The sequence below is a fragment of the Mustela nivalis genome (assembly GCF_964662115.1).
Source record: "Mustela nivalis genome assembly, chromosome: 9".
Lineage (NCBI taxonomy): Eukaryota > Metazoa > Chordata > Mammalia > Carnivora > Mustelidae > Mustela > Mustela nivalis.
Window position 1 is genome coordinate 20,930,701 of NC_139028.1, and position 23,332 is coordinate 20,954,032.

General features: G+C 55.5%; 1 protein-coding gene across 2 annotated transcripts; it reads left to right on the forward strand.

The window, feature by feature from the left end:
- The first annotated feature begins 4,892 nt into the window (after nucleotides 1-4,892).
- On the forward strand, nucleotides 4,893-22,754 carry SIDT2 (SID1 transmembrane family member 2). 2 transcript variants are annotated; one of them, XM_082683460.1, is made up of 27 exons: nucleotides 4,893-7,636; nucleotides 9,272-9,393; nucleotides 9,669-9,833; nucleotides 9,924-9,969; nucleotides 10,380-10,481; nucleotides 10,592-10,675; nucleotides 11,575-11,674; nucleotides 11,864-11,929; nucleotides 13,026-13,119; nucleotides 13,472-13,524; nucleotides 14,236-14,307; nucleotides 14,460-14,531; nucleotides 14,713-14,775; nucleotides 15,571-15,689; nucleotides 16,036-16,109; nucleotides 16,206-16,272; nucleotides 16,796-16,869; nucleotides 16,985-17,108; nucleotides 17,325-17,442; nucleotides 17,952-18,088; nucleotides 18,262-18,370; nucleotides 18,635-18,711; nucleotides 18,891-18,937; nucleotides 19,200-19,305; nucleotides 19,873-19,983; nucleotides 21,108-21,221; nucleotides 21,313-22,754. In XM_082683460.1, exons 1-27 carry the CDS (start codon nucleotides 7,454-7,456, stop codon nucleotides 21,373-21,375), a joined length of 2,562 nt encoding a protein of 853 aa, XP_082539586.1. In that variant the 5' UTR covers nucleotides 4,893-7,453; the 3' UTR covers nucleotides 21,376-22,754. The 2 variants fall into 2 exon arrangements, with proteins under 2 accessions (XP_082539586.1, XP_082539587.1); XM_082683461.1 differs by lacking the exon at nucleotides 14,713-14,775.
- Nucleotides 22,755-23,332: the final 578 nt, after the last annotated feature.

Here is a 23,332-nt window from a genome sequence, read left to right on the forward strand (position 1 = left end):
CCTTTACCCGTGAGTCCGGCCTGTTTGCACAGGCAGGTTAGGCTGGTTGTGTGCCGTAGACCACCACATCTGAGCTGGATGAACGGCATCAGTAGCCTCAGGCCCATAACATCATGTGACCACAGAGTTCAGGACAGGAACCTTGAGCATGGACTCAGCTCTCACGTTGCATCTTTGCCTCCTAGTCTAAAACAGCCTGACCCAAGCATGACCTTTTCACAGTAATGACAGTAGAACAAGGGTCAGTTACTCAACCGGGCCATCAGGACCCAACTTGATGACTAGCGACCAACCACGCCAGCAGTAATTACAGCAGATAGCTATGCCACTAAAGTTTCTTAGCAGCTGCAAGCTTCTGTGTTTTTTGTATCAGCTACTTTATCACTCTTCACCACAGTGATGCTACTGAGTTAAACTGGTTCAGTCCTGGAAGAGAAGAGAATATGGAGATCCCAAGATACTTCTGTTTTTCTAGTCGTCTTCCTCCCCTGTCTAATCACACCAGGTTCTTCTCTACCCAGTGAAAGTAACCCAAGCCCTTTGTTAAGCGCATCCAAACTACCTAGCCAGGTGAACTTCACTGGCCGGGGACAAGTGGGTAGGAGGGAAGGCTCCCTCGCCAGCATCCACTTGGGGAAAAACTGGATAAAACCAGCAAGAGAGTCCCATCTCCTACTTTTCTCCTGTCATCGCAGGGGTGAAATCTTCACTCGGCAACGTATTTTTACATAGCCACGAAGCAAAGGTCTTCGATGTTTGATAAGCACATAGTCTATTTTCTACTCTGGCCTGATTTTATACTATTGCTTTTATGTTCTCAAAAGACATTCTGCAAACTGCTCAAGCTTTGACCTTCATGACACGTTAGTGTACTGTGGTAAGCTCATCAATAACTAGCAGTCGAAGCCATTAGAGAGAACATCCTATGCCCTCCATGACTTGACCCTCTTCAATGCGTATCTTCCCACCCCTTTGAACCTTTGTGCCAATAGCACTGAACTTTGAGTCTATGACTTTGCTCTAAGTCAAGGCCCCTTGTCGAAAATGCTCCTATTCCTTTGCTAGACCATCTTCTATTCATCTTTTCAGATCCCCCTTAGGGACACCTCCTGGGGTGTTTTCTGATTTCTCCTGATTTCCCTCATTTCCAGCCCTGGTTTGTACTAGATCTCTCATCTCTGAGTTCCCATAATACCTTGTGTAACTTATCATTGCACTTACTCTGTATTATATGCTTACCCATTTGTCCACACTGTTAGATTATGAATTCTTAAGAACAGAGAATGTGTTGTAAGTATCTGTGTTCCCAGCACCCAGCTTAGTGACTAGTACACACTAGGCATTGAATAAACGAAAGAATGAATGAACAGGAGGTTGAGTGATTTGTCCATGGTCATCTAGCCAACCGTCAGCACCAAAATCAGAATACAAATCTTTCAACTGCACTTCCTGTTCTTTCAATGATACTACACTGCTGCTTGTGAGGAACAATGCAGGTTATTAATAAGGATCAATAAAAGTCACTTAAAAACTAGATGCCATACATACCCATCACAAGTTTTTGACATATTTTCTGGAATTGTTTGATTGAAACTAGATGGAATTAATAAGATAGTTTATGGTTTTGTTTTTTGTTTTCAAAGATTTTATTTATTTGTCAGAGACAGCGAGAGAGGGAACACAAGCAGGGGGAGTGGGAAAGAGAGAAGCAGTCCTCCCACTGAGCAAGGAGCCCAATGCCAGGCTTGATTCCAAGACCTTGGGACCACGACCTGAGCTGAGGGCACACGCTTAACAACTGAGTCACCCAGGCGCCCCAGTAAGATGGTTTTTATAGGAAAAGTGAAACTGAAGAAAAAGACTGATTCAGAGGAACAAAGGTGTCGTGGATGAGAGAATCACCGTTGTGAAGGCTCAGAGGACCAGGGAGGTAAAGGAGAAGCTACGGGAGGTGGCCTGTATGTGAGCCAGAGTGTAAAGAGAGGGAACCCTTTCTATTATTGAGAGCAACATGGAGTAAGGGCTGAGAAGCTGCCTCTGTTATCTGTAGATAACAGCCAGAGAGGACGAAAAGCTTCTTGAGTTGCGTCTTCTGATTTCGTAGCTGGACACCCAAGCTTTCTTGAGGTAGGAGGATGGCTTATTCTTAATCAGTGATCTTTGGAGACAGATTTGAGTTGGTCCATTTTTTTTATCTTCTTGTTTTCAGCTGCGTGACTGACCAGCGTCATTTCCTGCAAAACTCTGACGTTGATTCTAGCACACGGCCACAGGGTACCAGGATGCGAGGCCTGATGTATTGTTCAAGTTTCTCAGTCAGAACGGTGAAAGCCCAGGAAAGGGAAAGTGGCTGATCTGTCTGTGGCAGAAACTTGGCCCCCCTCAGTCAAAACTGCTCTCCCTTGGGGCGCCTGGGTGGCTCAGTGGTTTGGGCTGCTGCCTTCGGCTCGGGTCATGATCTCAGGGTCCTGGGATCGAGCCCCGCATCGGGCTCCCTGCTCCGCAGGAAGCCTGCTTCCCTCTCTCTCTCTCTGTCTCTGCCTGCCTCTCTGCCTACTTGTGATCTCTGTCTGTCAAATAAATAAATAAAATCTTAAAAAAAAAAAAAAACTGCTCTCCCTTGACTCCCCTCCTACTCTTGAGACCGTAGTTCAGGATGGTGCATGCAGCCGAGCCCCGCTCCCCTGTGCTGCATTTAGGAGGTAAAGGGACATAAGCCATGACTCTGGAAGGCTCCAAAAGTTTAATTTCACCATGATGCACAGTGCAGGGACTTAAACAGAACTTTCTGACATCAAAGTCCTTGCTTTTTCCATAGTACCAAGAAACCATGTGACAGGTTTGAGACCAAAGCCCCAGAATGACGGAGTAAATACTCTGAGCCCTAATCTGATGTGCATCCCATTTTCATAAGCCTTAGAGAGATGACCAGACCCAAGGGCAGCCCTGAGAAAGAACAGTGCTTGAATGATGGAGAGAAAGAAGGGCTACACAGTGCTTTTGCTGCTGAGGCTCCTGGGCCATTCTGTATGAGCTCCCCCTGGATACACTGAGACCCTTTTATGGTCATGATGAAAATAGGGAACTTCAAGTCCACTTCCTTTAGAGGGCTTGCTTGTGTAACTTTCTTTTTCTGGGTAAAAGTTGCTTAATTCTAATGTTGGGTTTGATCCTGCCACCCACCCGTCGGCACAGCCACTCTACCCTCTATGGAAAACTGGGAATCTTGTCAGCTCCCTGGCTAATGGTCCCATTTTTTAGGTCCTTTCTGCACTCAGGATTGGAAGGATGGCGCACAGGGAAGCTTTAGAGGGAAATCATCTGAGCCTTGTGACCCCACCCTGCCCTCATTGCCAGGACTGGAGTCGGGTTTTTTTTTTTTTTTTATAAGGTGGCAGATAATGCAGTAGCGGGACCATCACAGAAGGTCCAGGGGGTTGCTCTGAGGCCTTGATATCTCCTTTGCTCTCATAAGTCTGGTTTTGAGACCCAGCACTGCTCTTCTTTTATGCTAACTGCTATAGCCAACAAAAAGGCCTTCTCTCAGCACTACCAGACCTGAGAAAGGATCTATTCATAACTGGGTTGTGCTGTTCCCTCCCTAGGGGGGGTGGGGCAGAAGGGCTGAGGAAAGTTCCGCAGACCTGAGAACTGCAAGAAAGTCTGGGGCTGTTGCCCTCAAGCCCTGTTCCAACACAGACGTTGCTGAGGATTCAAAGGTTAAGCCCATGAGCCCTTGCAAAAGGGAAGGATCCCTTCTGGATTTATTTAGACAGATTTCTCTTAAGATACTTCTAGAAGAAAGGGAGCAAACAAATATCAGCAGTCCCCATCCCAGTTGTCTAGCCCCAGAGCAGTGGTTCTCAAAATCTATTGTGCATATCAAGCTTCTGGAGTGCTTGTAAAACCCAGATTCCTGTGCTGCACTTCTAGAGACTGCAACTCAACAACTGGAAGTCATGTCTGGATATGCATTTTAAACAGGCCCGGCAGGTGGGAGGGCACTCTTTGCCCCAAAGCCTAAGAGGCAGAGTTAGAGTGCCCCCAGCCTGGGCTTATTCAATATAGCACCTGGACCAACCAGCCTATAGCTGAGAATAGAGGTTCTTACAGCACCCAGGAAAGTTCCAGAAACTAGTCAAATTACATCAAGCTAAGTGGGGAGCTCAAACTCAGAATGGAAGTATTTCTTAGAATTCCAGATTTACTGGCAAGCTGAGGAGGAGGTCACCATGAGAGAGAAAATGGAATTCACTTGGAATGTGGAAATTCTACATCCACTGTAGTCAGTGACTTTCAGTATAAATCGATAAAAACTTCTGGGGATTGCATGGGCTTATAATGAAAACTCTTCCTGTTATTCTGAGGGTCCTCCAATTCGGATTTGTCCAAATGTGCTGGAGTCTAATAAATTACCTACTCTACTGTCTGTAAAATGAAGGCTTGGTCCAGGAGTCTGCTAAGCTTCCCTTTAGTCTGACTTTCCAGGGTTCTTCAGATCCTCCAGCCTGCTTTTGATCTTCATCCTCAAGCACGAATGCTTGGGCAGGGGGCCAGGTCTAATCCTTGCACATACAATTTGCCTAGTATAAATAGAACAGTACCTGCACATAGTAGGTGCCCATTAAGTATTTATTGCAGGAATGAATAAATATTTATAATTGGCTATGAGATAAAATAGTCCTTTTTGGAACAAAGCCCAGAGAATAAGGCAGGGGCAGGAGCTGCGGCTGCTGGAATCTTGGAAGGAAAAGAATTCCCACAAGTCTCTGGCCCAGGTGGCTTCATCCAGGTGCAGAGAGCCCGATGTGGGGCTCTATCCTAGGACACTGAGATCATGACCTGAGCCGAAGGCAGCAGCTTAATCCACTGAGCCACCCAGGCGCCCCACATTTCTTTTCCTTTAAACAAATCTTATTTGTCTTAGAAATCCATGTGTATCCTAGAAAATATAAATATTTATTTATTTGACAGAGTGAGAGACAGCTTGAGAGGGAATACAAGCAGGGGGAGTGGGAAAAGGAGACGCAGACTCCCTGCTGAGCAGGGAGCTTGATGTGGGATTTGATCCCAGGACCCTGTGATCATGACCCGAGTTGAAGGCAGATGCTTAAGGACCGAGCCACCCAGGCACCCCAAAATGTATACACTTTTAAAAGATCTAAAAACATTTTGAAACCATCCACAGTCCAGTGATTTTTTTCTTTTTGCTACTTTTCTATACTTTTGGAATTAGATGAAATGATACATGTCATTTTAAGAGTCATTTGTAATTCAAAGATTTCTCGATGCTTTTCTATGCATGCCTACATATTTGGAAACCATACTCTTGATATAGTGTCATATTGTGAGTGTTCTCTGTTGACATGTTCCTTAAAGTCTTTTTTTTTTTTAATTTTATTTATTTTTTTGACAGAGATCACAAGTAGGCAGAGAGGCAGGCAGTGAGAGAGGAAGGGAAGCAGGCTCCCTGCTGAGCGGAGAGCCCGATGTGGGGCTCCATTCAAGGACCCTGAGATCATGATCTGAGCCGAAGGCAGAGTCTTAACCCACTGAGCCACCCAGGCACCCCTGTTCCTTAAAATCTTAAGCTTCATTTTGGATGGCTTCATAATAGCACTTTTAACCATTTCCTCATTGTGGACATTTAGGTTGTTTCCTTTATGCTTTATGTTACAAATATCGCAATCATAAGCATAACTGCCTATACATTTTTTTTAAAGATTTTATTTATTTATTTGACAGACAGAGATCACAAGTAGGCAGAGAGGCAGGCAGAGAGAGAGGAGGAAGCAGGCTCCCTGCTGAGCAGAGAGCCCAATGTGGGGCTCCATCCCAGGACTCTGGGATCATGACCTGAGCTGAAGGCAGAGGCTTTAACCCACTGAGCCACCCAGGCGCCCCTATACATTTTTTTTTTAAGATTTTTATTTATTTGACAGAGAAAGATCACAAGTAGGCAGAGAGGCAGGCCGACAGAGAGAGGGAAGCAGGCTCCCTGCTGAGCAGAGAGCCCAATGGGGCACTGGATCCCAGGACCCTGAGATCACGACCCCAACCGAAGGCAGCAGCCTAACCCACTGAGCCACCCAGGCGCCCATGTCTATACATTTTTAATCTGTATTTCATATTTCCTTAGGATAGAGCCCCAAAAGTGAAATTACTCTGTCAAAGAGTATAAAGCTCTTTAAAATTCTTGAAACACAGGCCAAAACATTTTGTAGAGAAGTTTTTATCGATTTATACTGAAAGCCACTGTCTTTCAATGAGCCTTTTAGCTGCCTCTGCAGAGAAGAGGAGAAAGCCCTGCAAGCTTCCAGGCCCAGTTCCTGTCCTCCTAAATGAGCTCTTCCTTTCTTTTCTTTTTTTTTTTTTTTTTAAGATTTTTATTTATTTATTTGACAGACAGAGATCACAAGTAGGCAGAGAGAAAGGAGGAAGCAGGCTCCCTGCTGAGCAGAGAGCCCGATGCCAGGCTCGATCCCAGGACCCTGAGATCTTGACCTGAGCCAAAGGGAGAGGCTTTAACCCACTGAGCTACCCAGGCATCCGGAGCTCTTCCTTTCTTAATGGCCCAAGGATGGGGGATGTCGGTGGGAAACGCGGTGAGGATGGAGGTGGATTCTTACGTTGAGCAAAGAAGTCTTTGTCAACAAGAATCCAGTACTTGGAGATCCTTCACGGAAACATCCATCTATTCCAACCAAAGCGCGCTTCCAGAGACGGGTAGGATTATGAAAGAGGAGGTAGTAGCGGGACAGGAGCTCCAGATGGCTTCCAGCTGGAGGGCTGCGGCCCCTTTAAGGCCCAATCCGAGACTTGGCCCTTTAAATCTGTGTCAGTTTCTCCTGACGTCAGCGGGCGGGCCGGCAGCCCTGCTGTTTACCGCCTCGCGGCACCGCACACTCCCCGGAGTTGCGAGCACGGGGGCCGCCGCGGCCGCCCGGCCTTAAAGGGCCCGCGCCCCGGAAAACGCGCCGTGCCGCGCCGTGCCGCGCCGCGCGGCGTCGGGTCGCTGCCACCTTTCACGCTCCTCACCCTCAGACCCTCCTCCCTTCCCGGCCGCCCCCGCCGCCGGCTTCCTGCCCTCCCTCCTTCCCTCCCCTTTCCCCGGCGTCTCCTAGCTCCCAGCAACCAGCCGCCCCCTGGCTCTCACGGCCCCGGCCGGAGGCCGCGGGGTCTCCGGGCCGCGCTCAGCCCCTCGCGAGCTGGTCCGTACCCCACATCCTCCCCTCCCTCTCCCGCCGCCCCTCCCCGCCGGGCCCCCTGGGAGCGTCTCTGCGGCTCCGGGGAGGGGACGTTTCCTAATCTCAGGCCGGGGTTAAAGTTCTGGTCCTGGTGAGATGCTGGAAGCTGCGGCCAGAGCCGCAACCCGTCCCGGAGGTGTCCTGTCGCCTGTCGCCGTCCCCGCCGCCGCCGCTGTCGCCGCCGCCACTGCCGCCTTGCCGGGGCCATGTTCGCTCTGGGCTTGCCCTTCTTGGCGCTCTTGGTGGCCTCGGTCGAGAGCCATCTGGGGGTTCTGGGGCCCAAGAACGTCTCGCAGAAAGACGCCGAGTTTGAGCGCACCTACGTGGATGAGGTCAACAGCGAGCTGGTCAACATCTACACCTTCAACCACACTGTGACCCGAAACCGGGTGAGGGCTGGCCTGGGCCGGGCTGGGGGGCTGGTGGTGAGTGGGTGAGCAGACCAGCGCTCTGCCAGTCAGTCAGTCCTCTGCTCTTTTAGGGGGCCATGAACGCGGCACCCTACTGGGTTTCGTTTTCCCAGAACCGCAGTGGACTCTTTTGACCAGTCCTCCTTGCTTTGCCACCAGTTTCTCTGAGGCTCCCACTGGACAGTTTCTAAAGTTGTCTCCTTCCCATCTTCTCTTTGAGCCCCTCCTTTCCAGCAGCTGTGCTCTGAGCAGGGCTGGTCCAGCACCCCAAAGCTGACAGCCCCACAGTCTGGGTGTAGGCGGAAGCAGGCCAGCTACTGGGCTTGGCCCACAAAACCCCAAGGAGATGAGACAGACTGACTGAAAGGCTCTGCTTGGCCAAGTTATAGCTAAGACTCCCCAGGGAGATGAGTGCAGGACTTCCCACTCTTTCTGCCTTAGAAAGCCCGCTGGCCTTGTTCAGTCAGAGGTGGTGGAGATAAGACCAACTCCAAGTGGGATGGGAGGAGAGAGAAAGTTTGTCTCCAATGGGGAATCTACCTCATCCTGACTTTCTCTTTCATTTTCTCCCCAGCCACGTGTTAAGCGTAAGCGTGATTGTAGCTAGATCTAGGAAGTCTAGACCCCGGGCAGAGCTGAGATTTGGAGAACTGTTGGAGCCTGGCTCTGTGGTCTCCTGCCTGGCTCTCTCCGTGATTGCATTTACCAAGAAGTGGTAGAGCTGAGAGTGGCAGTGTGATTATTTTTCAGAATGGGGCAGGATCTGCCTTCTGTGGCAGACCAGCAGCTGCCTTTAGTGCCTGTTTCTCTGAAGTTTGATGTCCTCCTGCTTGGAGTCCTTTCTTCCTTCTCCCCCCATAACTGGGGTCATCCCGAGAGTTACTTTCTACCCCTCTGGGAAACATTGCCCTAGGGCTCGGGTCTCAGCAGCCCAGTAACAAGCATTGCCAGGATCCATTGACTGATTTTCTTAAGCTCCCACTGTACGTTCCTCCATGCACCAAGAATGAGAGTGTCTGCATTTTACAGAGGGGGAAATCGGGGCTCAGTGGTGTGAAGTGACTTCTCCACAGCCCTGGCCCTTGGTCAGAGCTAAGGATAGAACTTGGCTTTCTTAGCTTTCAACAGTCTCGTTCCCCGCCTCCCCACTGGCTCTAGCCCCCAGATTAGTTGTTGAATGGGGACTTCCTGGCTCACAAGGAAGAAAATTGAGGAACACTTCTCTCCTGTGTCCCCGTGTCCCTGTGCGAGTATATCCCGTGAACATGGATAGGTATGGGGTATCCTGGGTTTGGCCAAAGTCTCCGTTGTGTTTCCTGTTGGGAAGTGAGGCCCTGGGGTTGTGTGGGTCCCATTGGCCTGCACATGTCTGCTAGCCAGGACAGGCCCTCTTCCAAGAGCCTCTCCTCTAACTCAGAGCAGATCCCTCCTGAAGACTGGGGCTGCTCTGGCAGAAGGGGCATAGCTAGCTGACCAGCCTGACTGGGGTGGTTGGGGGTGGAGAACAAAGTGGTTGGCATGACGGGCTCATGGTCTCTGGAGCCCTGTGTCCCAAGGAGCTGAGGTGGATTCACCGCAGGCTTGACTGAGGGGCGTCTCCATGTCATTCTGCAGACAGAAGGCGTGCGTGTGTCCGTGAATGTCCTGAACAAGCAGAAGGGGGCTCCTTTGCTGTTCGTGGTCCGGCAGAAGGAGGCTGTGGTGTCCTTCCAGGTGCCCCTAATCCTGCGAGGGCTGTGAGTAGGACCTGGGGATCAGGGAGGGGAGAGCCTCACCTAGGACCTGATCCAGGGCCTCAGGCCACCCAGGAGCCCCTCTGTTTCTCGTCCCCATTCCCTGAACCAGAGGGCTGCTCAGTGGCCAGGCCAGCCAGCCTAGAGCTTGTCAGCCTCGCTGGGGGAGGAGTAGGTAGATGTTGAAAACCAGAGATGGGGAGTCAGGGCCTTGCTCCTATGCTGTGGCCTGCTGGCTGGGACAGTAGTAATGTCCTGCTTTCTGCTTTGGGCTGTAGGTATCAGCGCAAGTACCTGTACCAGAAGGTGGAGCGGACTCTGTGCCAGCCCCCAACCAAGAATGAGTCCGAGGTCCAGTTCTTCTATGTGGATGTGTCCACCCTGTCACCGGTCAACACCACCTACCAGCTCCGGGTCAGCCGGATGGACGACTTTGTGCTCAGGTCTGCAAGGGCCATCCCAGGGGACCATGGGCCTGGCCTCTTTGCCAGGCTCTGTGAGTGACCGTGATGGGGGGGCTCTTCTCCCTCCAGGACTGGGGAGCAGTTTAGCTTCAATACCACGGCAGCCCAGCCCCAGGTAAGATCTATCTGGCAGCTGGCCCTCTGGAGAAGCAGGGACATGGATGCAGGAGTGGTCAGCAGAGTCCCAGATTGGCTGCTGGGAGTCCCAGGTTGACTGCACCCTGGCCATGGAGGGACTGTCTGGAAATAGGAGCTCTGGCCCTGAGGTGGTCAGGGACAGGCCACGTGGACGTGCAGAGGCATGGGGTCTGGCTGCCACCTTTCCTCCTTGCCTCTTGGGACACTATTGTGAGTGCCCAGCTGAGGTTGAGGGGAGTGATATAATTGGGCTGCTTGGGGTCAGGGTCCTTCTCCCCTGAGAGCTTCCACTGCCCAACTCTGAGAGGATACACACTGTTCCCTTCTAGAGGGACAGAGAGAGCATCCTCATGAGATGGGGCTCTCCTTGCCCTCCTGTGCCCTCAGTACTTCAAGTATGAGTTCCCGGAGGGAGTGGACTCAGTGATTGTCAAGGTGACCTCCAACAAGGCCTTCCCCTGCTCAGTCATCTCCATCCAGGATGTCCTGGTAGGTTGTCTGCCCTTTTTTGCTCTCTACCAGTGGGGAGCAGGACTGCTAAAGAGGGGACCCAGGGCCTGGGTTCCTGCCCATTTGCCTCTCCCCTCCTCCTTCTGTAGTGCCCTGTCTATGACCTAGACAACAACGTAGCCTTCATCGGCATGTACCAGACTATGACCAAGAAGGCTGCCATCACTGTGCAGGTAGGAAATGCGCATGACCCTGTAGGAGATGTAGCCAGGGGATGAACTTTCCAAACCCTTGCACCTTCACCCCTGCCCCCATTTTTACCCTACTGATAAGACTGAGTCTTGGCCTGCCAGTCCCTGAGATTTGGGGCTCTGCACTTTATGTGAGGGTTGAATCATCTTCCCAATCACCTTGTGGGGTAGGAGAGAGCAGAGAACCCTTTCTGGCTTTCGTATCTATTTCATTCACTGTAACGCGAGCTAGGAGGGGGAAAAGGAGGGGCGCCCGGGTGGCTCAGTCGGTTCAGCATCTGCCTTCAGCTCAGGTCATGATCCCAGGATCCTGGGATCCAGTCCCGCATCAGGCTCTCTGCTCATTGGGGAGCCTCCTTCTCTCTCCCTCTGCCTGCTGCTCCCCCTGCTTGAGCTCACTCACTCTCTGTCAAATAAGTAAGTAAGATCTAAAAAAAGAGAGAGAGATTGAGAAAAGGTTCCTGGCTGCTGCTGAGTGCTGCCCTCGAAAAGGCTGAAACCTGTGCTGGGGGCCGGGAGGGTGAAGCCACACACTCACCTGACAACATCCAGTCTTGCAACTGAGGGGGCAGCAGGCCCCTCCACTTTTCCTCCTGGCTTATGCCCAGACCACATGGCACGCCCATGGGTCCCCTGCTGGTGGTCGTGCATACGTGTGCTCACCTGGGTGGCACGCGGTCGCGGTTTGGGCTCTGGAGCAGGTAACCCTGCTGTACCACTTACTGGCCATGTAACCCTAAAGCCTAATAAGGGCAGTGCTAGTACTTATCTCGTAGGGACCTTAGTGTGGGCTAAATAAAATTAAGTGCGCATTTTGTGGATTGATTTTGATGGTGGTTGACGACAACCATGGTTTTGTCATCCCCATCGTCATCCTGCAGCGCAAAGACTTCCCCAGCAATAGCTTTTATGTGGTCGTGGTGGTGAAGACCGAAGACCAGGCCTGCGGGGGCTCCTTGCCTTTCTACCCCTTTGTGGAAGGTACACAGTGTACCCTGGGCCTCGGGGGTGGGGAGGGCTCGGTCGCTCCCCAGGAGGTAGAAGAACCTGCGTGGCTGATGGGTGGGTCCACCGGGATGTGACGTTTTGGCCCCGGACTCTCCCAGGCCTGGTCCCACAAACTTTTTAGCCAAGCTCCAGGCAGCTTCTTGTTTGACGTTCTGCTTCCAGATGAACCGGTTGATCAAGGGCACCGCCAGAAAACCCTGTCAGTGGTGGTATCTCGAGCAGTCACGTGTGAGTGTGGGTGGCTGAGTGAGGAAGAGGGAGGCTCTTCCTCTCAGACCGGTTGGGGTGGGGGGGGCTGACACGCAGACTGGCGGGCCTGGAAGGGGGAGTGTTCTTGGCAGCCTTCACGATGGGGGGTGGGTCCCAGGGTGGTGTAGTACAGAGTCAGACACTAATAATTGAAGTACTGAGTTCCAGTTCTCTCTTCACCCCTTGTGAGCCGTGCAGTCTCACTGAGCCTCAGTTTCCCTGTCTCTCTGTCTTGATGGTAATAGGATCTGTCCCAGTAGTCCCACCAAATTGTGAGGTTTAGCACAAAATTAGCTGGAAAGTGTTAGGCCCCTTAGTCATGCTCAATAAATATTTACCGAGTGATTGAATGGAGCCCTTTGTAAACTGGAAAATAGAACCTTAAAATAAGGGATTGTAACGGGAGGGGAAAGAAGCTGCCTGTCTTGTAGGAAATCTTTATTCCGCAAATATTTCTTGAGCACCGTCTTTGTGCCGGGTGTTTTGCATTGGCCAGAGTCCTCAGAGTTCCTGTCTGAAGAACAGGGGCCCACTTCTGGGCAGTGTGCTGAAGCTGTGAAGGGCAAAGGACAGTCACTGGGACCCCAGGACAGAGAAGCTTTCCTAGAGGATGCAGCCCCTGAGCTGTGTTTGGAAGGAAGCTGTGTTTAAAAACAGGATGGAGGGGGCGCCTGGGTGGCTCAGTGGGCTCAGGTCATGATCTCAGGGTCCTGGGATCGAGCCTTAGATTGGGCTCTCTGCTCAGCAGGGAGCCTGTTTTCCCCCTCTCTGTGCCTACTTGTGATCTCTTTCTCTCTCTCTCTCTCTCTCTCTCTCTGTCAAATAAATAAACAAAACCTTAAAAAGAAAAAGAAAGAAAAGAAAACAGGATGGAGATTGTGAGAAAGAAAGAGAGGAGAAAATTCTAGCTGAGGGAGCAATAGGAGGAGAGACAGGAATCACATCAGAGTTTGGCCTATTTCGGGGAACTGCCCATTGCTCACCCTGTCGGGCCCTTGTGTGCCATGGCAAGCATCCTTGGAAGGTCTGATGCTTCTTCTTACATCACATCTTCCTCTCTGCCCCCCCACAACAGCAGAGGCCTATGTTGGTGGTATGCTCTTTTGCCTGGGCATATTTCTCTCCTTCTATCTGCTGACCATCCTCCTGGCCTGTTGGGAGAACTGGAGGTAAAGCAGGGCCACTGGGCATCCCCCTTTTCTGGGGTGGGTTGAGCAGGGGAGCTGGCCTGGCAGGATCTAAGCCAGCCCAGGGCCCCAGCTCCACACCATCCTGGGGCATAGGAAGGCAGGTCCCTTTCAGGGTCAGTGCTCCATGGGCCTCTCCTCTGAAAACCAGCCCCTGCCCTCAACCTTCTACCCAAGCCAGGAAACCCCACATTGCTTCCCAGCCTGGGAAGAACCTTAAGGTCACAGACAGAGGACAGGGTTATGGGTGGAGAGGGTGGAAGCAGGCCAGTCCAGGGTAGGAGGGATCCTCATCCTGGCCCCTCTGGTTTGCCTCTGGATTCTGTTCCTGCAGGCAGAGGAAGAAGACGCTTCTGGTGGCCATGGACCGAGCCTGCCCAGAAAGCGGTACCTCCGGAGGCCTGGGCAGGGAGGGCAGAGTTTGCTCTGTGATTTTCTGGATGGTTCCCTCGGGGGCTGGTGGAGGAAAGGCCAGCTGGGGGCTTCTGGGTATTCAGATCGGGACTAACACTCTACAGATGGAAACAGGGCTGGGCTCTTGTGCCCCTGCGACCCTTACGTGCCCATCTTAATGGCTGTCACTCAGTTCATTCTCTGGGTCTAGCTACACTGTCTGTCCGCCTCAGGCAATACAGCTCAGAGTCCGGGGGCGGTTATTAACCTTTCATTCTCTCTCTTTTTCTTCCCTCCTTCCCTCTCTGTCTATCCTCCCTCCTGCTTGGGACCTTCTCTCTCAGCTTCTCTCCTTGGTAAGCTCCAGGGGCTGTGGGCAGAGGAGCTGAGGTCCAGAATGGGCGAGGGAGGGGATGCACCAGGGGGTCTGGGCGGGACCCGGGCTGTCCTAGCTGGTCATGTAGACACATCGGTTCGCTGACCACTGTCTCTGGAGTGAGGACAAAGGATGGCAAAGGCTTCTTCGGGGCCACTCGTGGGAGGCTGGGGCGGTCGGTGGGGGTGGGAGGTAGTGCGTTTGTCAGGATAGGTGCTTACTCTTTGCAGCTGCGTAGCTCCTCCGTGTCTCTTCTCTGGAGTCTCTCTTCTTGGCTGTGGGCCCCACTCTGTTGCCAGAGCTTAGGGGCCCCTGATTTCTCGTTGCAGGTCACCCTCGGGTGCTCGCCGACTCCTTCCCTGGCAGCTCCCCTTATGAGGGCTACAACTACGGCTCCTTCGGTACGTGTGAACGCCAGAGGTTGTCCTTGCCCACTCACAGCCTGGGCTTCTACCTCCAAGGCAGCAGAGTGGCCACGGGGTCCCTTCCGACCCCTGCCTCCCCGTCCTCTCCCACCGAGACCTCACTACGTCCCATGCCCCATCCCCCACAGAGAACAGTTCCGGGTCCACAGACGGCCTGGGGGATAGCACGGGCACCGGAGACCTGTCCTACAGCTACCAGGGTGAGTGAGGCAGGCGGGGCCTTGCAGGGCTGGAGCAGGCTGGGTGAAGCGTGGTGACGGGCACCCGCCTCTTCTGCCAGACGCTGGCACCAGGAAAGGGGCTGCTGGCTCCCTGCCCCTCTCCCCTCTCATGCTCTCTTCCTTGGCCCCACTTCCCGGTAACTTTCCCTTTCCTTTGAAGGGCACGACCAGTTCAAGCGGCGCCTCCCCTTTGGCCAGATGCGGCAGCTGTGCATTGCCATGGGTAGATGTGGGGTGGGGGGGCGCTGCTCTGCCAATCTGCTCCTGCCAGGGCCGTTGACCGGGGCCGGTAGGCTCCAGGGCCAGAGAGACGCTTTGTGCATGGCTTCCCCATCTAAAGCCAATAATTGCCTGCTCTTGTGTCTTTTGAGAGAAGCAGGCACTGGCCTTGATGCTGGTGGACTGGCACCCCAGCTACCCCTAGGCCAGATGTTCTGGTTTGCTGCCACGTTTGCCAGCATCCTCACTCCCTGGCCTGCTGGGGTAGGGCCTATGGGCAGGGGTATCATGTCCTGGCCTCTGGGGACTTCGCTCCAGCAAGGTAACAAGAGGAAGCTTCTGAAGGCACCAGAAAAGAACAGGAGCAGGTATCACCCTTGCTGTACCCCAGAGCCCACTGGGTCTCTACCAAGTGGGGGCCAAGGCCATGCCCTCTCAGAACCCACACAGCTGGGCACCTAATCAGCATGACTTCTGCCGAATTCAGTCCTGTTGCTTATGTCTGGGGCCCAAGGTCTGCTCAGGGTCCTGGCCTAGAAGTCCTATGTCAGTGAGGGGGACAGGGCTGGAGGGGTCCCTCTTTGGTGGCCTCTTCCCAGAACCCACCCTTGTTCCCCTTGAGGACTTAGGAGCACCTGTGATACCTTTGCCCTGGGCCTGAGCTCACCTCCACCCCTGCTCTGAGCCCACAGTTTGCCTCTGCCCATCGCCCAGTAATTGTGACAATTGCCCTAGGTGGGTGGGGACAGACCTTAGGTTCTGTGCCTGTGGGTTAACTGTTTCCTCCTGCCCACCCCAGATCGCTCCCTCGACCCCGTGGGCACTCGGCCTCGCCTGGACTCCATGAGCTCTGTGGAAGAGGATGACTACGACACGTTGACGGACATCGATTCCGACAAGAATGTCATTCGCACCAAGGTCCGATGCCCTGTGGGCTGGCGCTGGCCATGGGTTTCCCAAGGAAAGTAGATTCTGTGTTCAGGCCCCAGCACTGAGCCCCAGCTCCCTCTGGGGTGACATCTTAGGGGAACAAAGGGAAAGAGCTCAGCTGTGGCAGCATCGATCCCAGGAGAGGCTGACTCCGTTCCCAGCCCTGCCAGACTGACGGGCCAACAGCAGTGGGGTGGCCTTGAGCCGGGCCCTGCAGAATTATGGCCTGTGGGAGGGGCGGGGGGATTCTCTTGTTTTCCTCTACCTGGGCAAGAGGGGCTTCTCCAGTCTCCCGGGCAGTGGGAAAGCGGGGCTCACTGCAGCTTCTCCCCAGCAATACCTCTACGTGGCCGACCTGGCACGCAAGGACAAGCGCGTCCTTCGGAAGAAGTACCAGATCTACTTCTGGTGAGTGGGTGGAGTGGGCCAGGCCTCCTGTTACCGGCAGGGTGGCGTGGCCGTGTCTCGGGTTCGGCCTCCTCACCGCTGTCCCCCACCCCACAGGAACATCGCCACCATCGCGGTCTTCTATGCGCTTCCGGTGGTACAGCTGGTGATCACCTACCAGACGGTGAGAGGCCAGGCTGGCTCCCCTGGGCCCGTGCAGAGCACCCTTGCCGAGTGTCCCAGCCTGGGGCTCTGGCGTGCGCACAGGTCTTAGGTCACAGGACCTGGGTTCATAGCCTAACTCTGCCTCATGGGCTGGGTGACCTGGAGCGCGCTCAGGGAGCTTCAGTGTTCTCATCTGCAAAATGGGGCCGTTCAGTAACGGTGACGGCACCTTCCCCAGCTTGTTGCGGGGTTTACGCAACTAGGATCATAGGACTTTGTAGGCCTTGGTTTCTCTTCCTTTTTCTCTGGGCTGTGATGCAAGACCCTCTGTCATGGTCATGCCCCGTGATCTTGGGCTCCACGTAGTGCGAGGGGCGGGGACTGTGCCAGAGAGGGCTGGCCCGGCCAGCCACTTGTGTGGCACTTTGCCATCCTGCCACGTGGGACTGCGTGGTGTGGCCCAGGCCTGGCTCCCTCTTGCCTGGGCTCCGGGCCAAGTCAGGTGTTTCAGCAGCCCCTCCCGCCGCCGTGCCCCGCTGCAGGTGGTGAATGTCACTGGGAATCAGGACATCTGCTACTACAACTTCCTCTGCGCCCACCCGCTGGGCAACCTCAGGTGGGGGTCTTCGGGAGTGAGCTAGGGATTGGGGGTGGCAGGGGAGGCGGGGAGGGCTCCGCCAACGCCTACCGCAGGTAGGGCCGAGGCCATGCGCCCCTGTCCCTCCTTCCAGCGCCTTCAACAACATCCTGAGCAACCTGGGGTACATCCTGCTGGGGCTGCTCTTCCTGCTCATCATCCTGCAGCGGGAGATCAATCACAACCGGGCCCTGCTGCGCAATGACCTCTACGCCCTGGTGAGACAGCACCTGCCACAGAGGCCTCGCCGCCTCCAGGCCCTTTCTAGCAGGCGTGGCCCAGCCCACATGCCCCACCACAAGCCACACCGTTCCTCTCTCCTGCTCCCCATCTTTGGGTCCCTCCCTCCGTCCCTCTTTCCCCTTCTCTGTCCTTCCATCCCTCCCCTCCCCCTTCCTGCCTCACCTTCTCTCTCCCTTCCCTTCTCCCCACAGGAATGTGGGATCCCAAAACACTTTGGCCTGTTCTACGCCATGGGCACAGCGCTGATGATGGAGGGGCTGCTTAGTGCCTGCTATCATGTCTGCCCCAACTATACCAACTTCCAGTTTGGTGAGTGGGGCCTCCTGCTTCCCTGGCTGCACCGGGAGCAGGGACCTGCCTGAGGTCCTCCACCGTCCCCGGGTCCCCCGCAGGGATCCCCAACACTCAGCCCCTGTGGGAGACTCCGGAGCTGGGCTTCCTGTGGGCACACATGTCCTAGTTTTATAGTAAAGAGGCAGCTGGGTGCTACCGCATTCCTTTGTTGAGTGTTTTCTATGGAAAAGCAAGGGTAAACGCCGAGACAAGGAACATACTTGAGCTCTGGTCCCTGATCTTAGGGTGCTCAGGCTAAGTTGTCCTTGCTGTCAGGGGAGGTCAGACTGGATGCCGGCCAGTGGGGCCGCAGTGTGCTGTCCTAGGGACAGTGAAGGGACTGGCGTTCAGCCCGCTGCCCTCCTGCTCTGTGGCCATGGGAAGGTGTTGGGCCTTTCTCGGCCCCGCAGGCTGTCTGGGCTGGGAGTTCATTGCTGAAGTTTGGTGGATGTGTTTGTAGCTCACGTTCCTGTCCCCCAACCCAGACACGTCATTCATGTACATGATTGCTGGGCTGTGCATGCTGAAGCTCTACCAGAAGCGGCATCCAGACATCAACGCCAGTGCCTACAGCGCCTACGCCTGCCTGGCCATCGTCATCTTCTTCTCCGTGCTGGGCGTGGTGAGGCCCTGGCCCACAGTACCCACCCCGCACGCACCCCCTATCCCGTCCCTGAGGTGCCTTCCCTGGGCCTGCCCGGAGAGCCCCAGCCCCGCTGCTCGGGAGGAAGGGTGGGCTGGGGTAGCGGCTCTCCTCAGCACCTCCTCAGCCCTGCCTACGGCGGCCCCCGGCAGGTCTTTGGCAAAGGGAACACAGCGTTCTGGGTCGTCTTCTCGGTCATTCACATCATTGCCACCCTGCTCCTCAGCACACAGCTCTACTACATGGGCCGCTGGAAGCTGGGTGAGGGCCTGCCCGGGGTAGGGCGTGGGGGTCTGGGCAGCCGGGCCCCTGGAAGGAGGGGTCGGTGGCCTTGGGAACCCGCACTCACTTCCGACTTTGGGTTCTGCCCTCTTGCCGGGGTCCCTGGAAGAATCACAGTGGGAGGAGTTGGATGAGGGTTGGCACAGCCATGCTCTCCGAAGCCCTGGGGTTCTCTCTGCTGGCGTGGGCCAGGGGCCAGGAGAGAGTGGTGCCTGTGCCCGTCAGCTCGGTCCCTTCTTGCAGACTCAGGGATCTGCCGCCGCATCCTCCACGTGCTCTACACAGACTGCATCCGGCAGTGCAGTGGGCCCCTCTACGTGGTACCGGCCCCGCCCCAGCCCTCTCAACTCCTCTGTCCTCTCTCCTCCCTCTGGGGTGGGGGGCGGGGCACTGCTGACAGCCCAGGGGAGGGGGGGCAGCGGCTGACTTGGGCCTTCCTCCACTTCTCTCCCTCTCTCTCTTCCCCGCTCTCAGTCCTCGTTTCTCTGCTTCCTTCCAGGACCGCATGGTGCTGCTGGTTATGGGCAACATTATCAACTGGTCGCTGTGAGTCTGGCCATGGCCTGTGGTAGCCTGGCTGGGGACTGGGCCAGCCACTGGCTGCCTTGGGGGCCATGAACAAAGTCTCAGCTTTGGGCATGAGAAATGGGAGCTGAGGAGAGAAATGTTGGCACCTCGGGTTCTAGCATTTCTGTGGGCCTCTGAACCCAGCCTCACGTCATCATAAAATGTGGGGGAGGGGTGAGGGAGAGCCCTTGCCTTGCTCTTGGTCCTCCCTGGCCTCACCAGCATTCCCTCCCTTTGCTAGAGCTGCCTATGGGCTCATCATGCGCCCCAATGATTTCGCCTCCTACTTGTTGGCCATTGGCATCTGCAACCTGCTTCTCTACTTCGCCTTCTACATTATCATGAAGGTGAGTGGTGCTGGGCCTCTGCCACCAGGTGCCCTGCCTTTATGGGATGGAGCCAGGCATGGCCTGCTTCCGGTTAGCACTGAGAGGGGGAGTTTTTCCTTCAACTCTGCCATGAGGTCTGAGGAGGGGAGAGGCTAAAGTCTCCTGCATGTACTCCAGCTGCATCCAGAGACTTCCCTCCTCCAGGAGTGGCCCTGTGGGTGGCAAGAGCCCCGTGCAATGCAGGGGGGGTCTGAGCTGGGGGTCACCAGGTCTGCACAGGCGGGGGCCTCTGACAGCTGGTGTGAGAGGAGCCTCTGCACCAGGAGAGCCCCCGGCCAACGCGCCCCGCCAGCACGGGGCTCTGCGCACCTGGGGGCCTAGCTAGGGTGGATGTAGGGGTGAGGACCCCAGGCTGCTGGCGTGGGACACATTCACTGTGTAGCTACATAAGGTGACGGTGCGAATCTAGGAAGGCTTCCCGAAGGATCCATCCTGTGTGCTGAGAAGTGGCACAAAGGGCGGGGTGGGGTGCGGGGAATGGGCCAGGCCAGGGTCTGGCCCTCAGGCTGCTCTTCCCTCCCACAGCTCCGCAGCGGGGAGCGGATCAAGCTCATCCCACTGCTCTGCATCGTGTGCACGTCCGTGGTGTGGGGCTTCGCGCTCTTCTTCTTCTTCCAGGGACTCAGCACCTGGCAGGTGAGGAGCGACCCGCCGAGAGGGTAGGGCTCGTCCGCAGGCTCCCTGTGAGCCCACCCAGGGCCCCTTCTCTTCACAAACATAGTTTGTGTGTGCTAACCCCGCCCCTTCACAGCCGCCTTTTCACTTAACCCTCCTAATAGTCAACACACCAGCATGGGGCTGTCCCCCCACCCCCACCCCCGTTTTGCCTAGGAGGCCGCTGAGGTTCAGAGAGGCCAAGGGACCTGCCCAAGGTCACACAGCCAATGAGTGGCACAGCTGGGTTTTGAAGCTGGAAGTGCCAGGCTCTCCCCTCTGGCCTCGCAGGCACCTGCCATGATTTGGGTTTCGATTCTGTGGTCAGAACCAAGCCTGCTGGGTCTCTGCCTTTGAAGCACTTAGAATCTAGTTCAGGAGAGACCATCGGTTCCTGGACTGCTCTTTGCGATATGATGCACAAGCTGAGGCGGATAGGCAAGGACGGGAGAGGGAATGGACCCGAAAACAGAGGACAGAGTTAGGAGGTCCAGGAAAGCTTCCTTGCGGAGGCAGACCTCGCTCATGGCCTTCACAAGACCTTGGGTGATGAGAAAGGGCCTGTGGCCCAGCGATGCTGTGACCAGACTCACGACAAGAGGCAGAACTAGACGAGGCAGATTTGGGGTCAGAGAAAGCACGAATTTGGGGGCTGAGTGAAGACTGAAGTCCCGAGGGCAGGATGGTTTTCGTCTCAGTGGCCTCAGCATGTGGCACGGACGGCCCCCAGATGCAGTGATGTCCAGGCAGGGTTAGTAGGGTAGCGTTATGGCAAGCAGGGAGGACCCAGAGTGCTGCAGGTCGCGGCGCACAGTCCTGGCTCCGGTCCTGGGCGGCGTGGAGGGCTGTGTGGCCTGCCGGTAAGGCTCTGGAGAACAAGTGAGCCCGGAGTTGCCGATGGGAGCAGGGGCAGAAGCCAGCATCCTCCGGGAGAAATCTGTCACAAAAAGCCCATTCTTAGCTGTGGGAGACGAGGGCAAGGGTGAGTTGGGAGGACGGTGCGCTCACGCCTGGCACGGGCCGCAGCTTGGCCACGGGCAGCCACAGGCGGGTCTGGTCCAGCCTGGGTGGGCGCGCCCCAGGCAGCTCTCCCTCTTCCTCCCCAGAAAACACCTGCCGAGTCCCGGGAGCACAACCGCGACTGCATCCTCCTGGACTTCTTTGACGACCACGACATCTGGCACTTCCTCTCCTCCATTGCCATGTTTGGGTCATTCCTGGTCTGTGAGGCTGTCCTGCCCCAGCACGGGGGTGGGGTAGAGGCCGAGGTTGCCCCGTGGCCTGTGCCTGACTCGCGGTCCTACCCCACAGGTGTTGCTGACGCTGGACGACGACCTTGACACCGTGCAGCGGGACAAGATCTACGTCTTCTAGCGGGAGCCAGGCCCCTTGCTTTACTCACGGGGGGAACCCCCCGAGCTCCTCTGCCTCACTGCCTAGAGCCTCTGTAGCTCTGGGGGTGTAAGTCCTCACCCTGCGGCCCAGCGCGGGTGGTGGTGGGCCCGCGAGGTCTGGCCCAGACTTGGCCTGGGACGGTCGTGGGGGGAGCTGTGAGCCTTGTGGCTATCCTCTCCTGGGGAGGAGGCCCGCTCCCCTAACACCCCAGATGTTGGCCAATGGCTGCTGCTTCAGTGTTGAGAGCCTCTCATGGGCCCTGTCCGTTGGCTCTCCGTTTGTTCCTCTTCAGGATGAAGGAGAGAGTGTTGTTGCCCTGCCCATCTCACACCTTGCATTCCGCCCGTCCTTCCCCTCCTCAGGAGCCTGCGATCCCAAGCCCTTTTTTTCTTCCTGATCTCCAGTCCAGGGCCTGGTTGGGCCTGATTCTCTGTCCTGCACCAGGGCCCCACTGCTTTTTGGGGCCGTCCCCGACTGCCATCACTGCCCGCTTCAGTCGGGAGGAATGGGGGTGTAGGATTTTGGAGGCTGGCCAGCTGGTGCCAGGCTTTCGGTGCTAAGGCCTAAGAGGGGCTGCAGCCAGTGCTGCCTCCTCCCTCTGACCTGTGCTTGGGACTGGCTCTGTAGTAGTAAGGATCAGTGCACGTGGGAGAGTCGCTTTGGTCTGAGGGGTTGGATTCAGAGGTCAACTTCCTATCCCATCAGCCCCCAGACTGACGTTGGCACCAGGATCGGAGGGAGAGATCAGTTCCCCCTTTCCCTTCCTTTTTCTTTCCAGCCCTCCGTCCTGCCAAGCCCCATTTGGGGGCCTTTCAGTGCCATTGACGCTGCCCAAGAATGTCCAGGAGCAAAGGAGGGGGATACAAGGCGCCCAGCTCCTCCTGCCTCCTCACAGCCGTGGGAGCCCCAGTGCCTATCTTAGAAGGAGGCTCAGGAAGGGACACCATGTTCCCCTCGGTGTCCCCGGTCCAGCCTCACTCTGGGACCCAGGGCTGGCTTCCGTGTTTCCGTCCTGTCTTCGGCCCAGTTTTGTGTTAGTCACACACACATGTATGTGTAGGAGTTTACACTGAGTTGCCCCAGCTCTGGGCCCCTGGCTGCTGTGGTCCCTCGATCCCCATCACCCTACCTGGTCCGTGCCAGATGCCAAGGCTGGGGGAGGTCCGGTCGGGCCTCTGCCTTGGGGATGGGAGCGTGTTTTATTCTGCCCAACTTGTTTTTATGGCTCTCCCTGGGACTGGGGAGAGGAGGTGGATCTGGATCTTTTTTCAGAACTCCATTCAATGTCTGTGTCCATGCTACGGTTGCGTTTCTGTTTTCTATGAACAAGTCTGCATTCAATTAAAGAAACAACCAGACGTGCTTCTCAGGCCCCTCTTTGCTCCCCCTTTCCAAGTGGAGGTGTTGGAGGGAGGGTGGGACAGAGGCCTTCCGTTTCCCAGCTCTGCTGGTCTGCCCTTCTCTTTTCAAGAAAGTAGAGTCCCCCTTGTTTTCCCCATGTGTCCTTGAGTCCCCCGTGTCTCTTCTCCCCTTTGAGCAACTGCCTCAGTTCAGGAAACATGTACCAGGGGCCTGCACCGTGCCAGGCACGGTGCTGGGCAGAGAGGATGGTGGAGTGAAGAAGTCGTAGCGTTGCCGTCTCGCCACTGAGATCCGCCGCTCCCCCCAACCCCCGCCACCTTACCTGGCAAATGGCAGCAGCCTCTGCCCACCTGGCCCCTCACCTTCAAGGCAGGCCAGCTTCCCTTCTGGCCTGAGCCTCTCCCAGCCTGGCAGACTGTGGGTGCAGCCAGTGCTCCCTGACTGTGACTTTAATGGACAGGAGAAGGCAGAATGAGGCAGGGCTGGTTCTCCAAGGAACACAAAGTGGTGATTATATAATAGGGAAGTGTGCATGTGGATGGCAGGCAGGCTCCCAGAAGAGGGAATTTGGGAA

Excerpts from the sequence above, each read along its gene's own strand:
- SIDT2 (XM_082683460.1), top strand. The coding sequence starts at position 7,454 with ATGTTCGCTCTGGGCTTGCCCTTCTTGGCGCTCTTGGTGGCCTCGGTC. Across the intron at positions 11,675-11,863 it reads TTTCTACCCCTTTGTGGAAG|ATGAACCGGTTGATCAAGGG; the intron begins GTACACAGTGTA and ends TTCTGCTTCCAG. Across the intron at positions 13,120-13,471 it reads GCCTGTTGGGAGAACTGGAG|GCAGAGGAAGAAGACGCTTC; the intron begins GTAAAGCAGGGC and ends CTGTTCCTGCAG.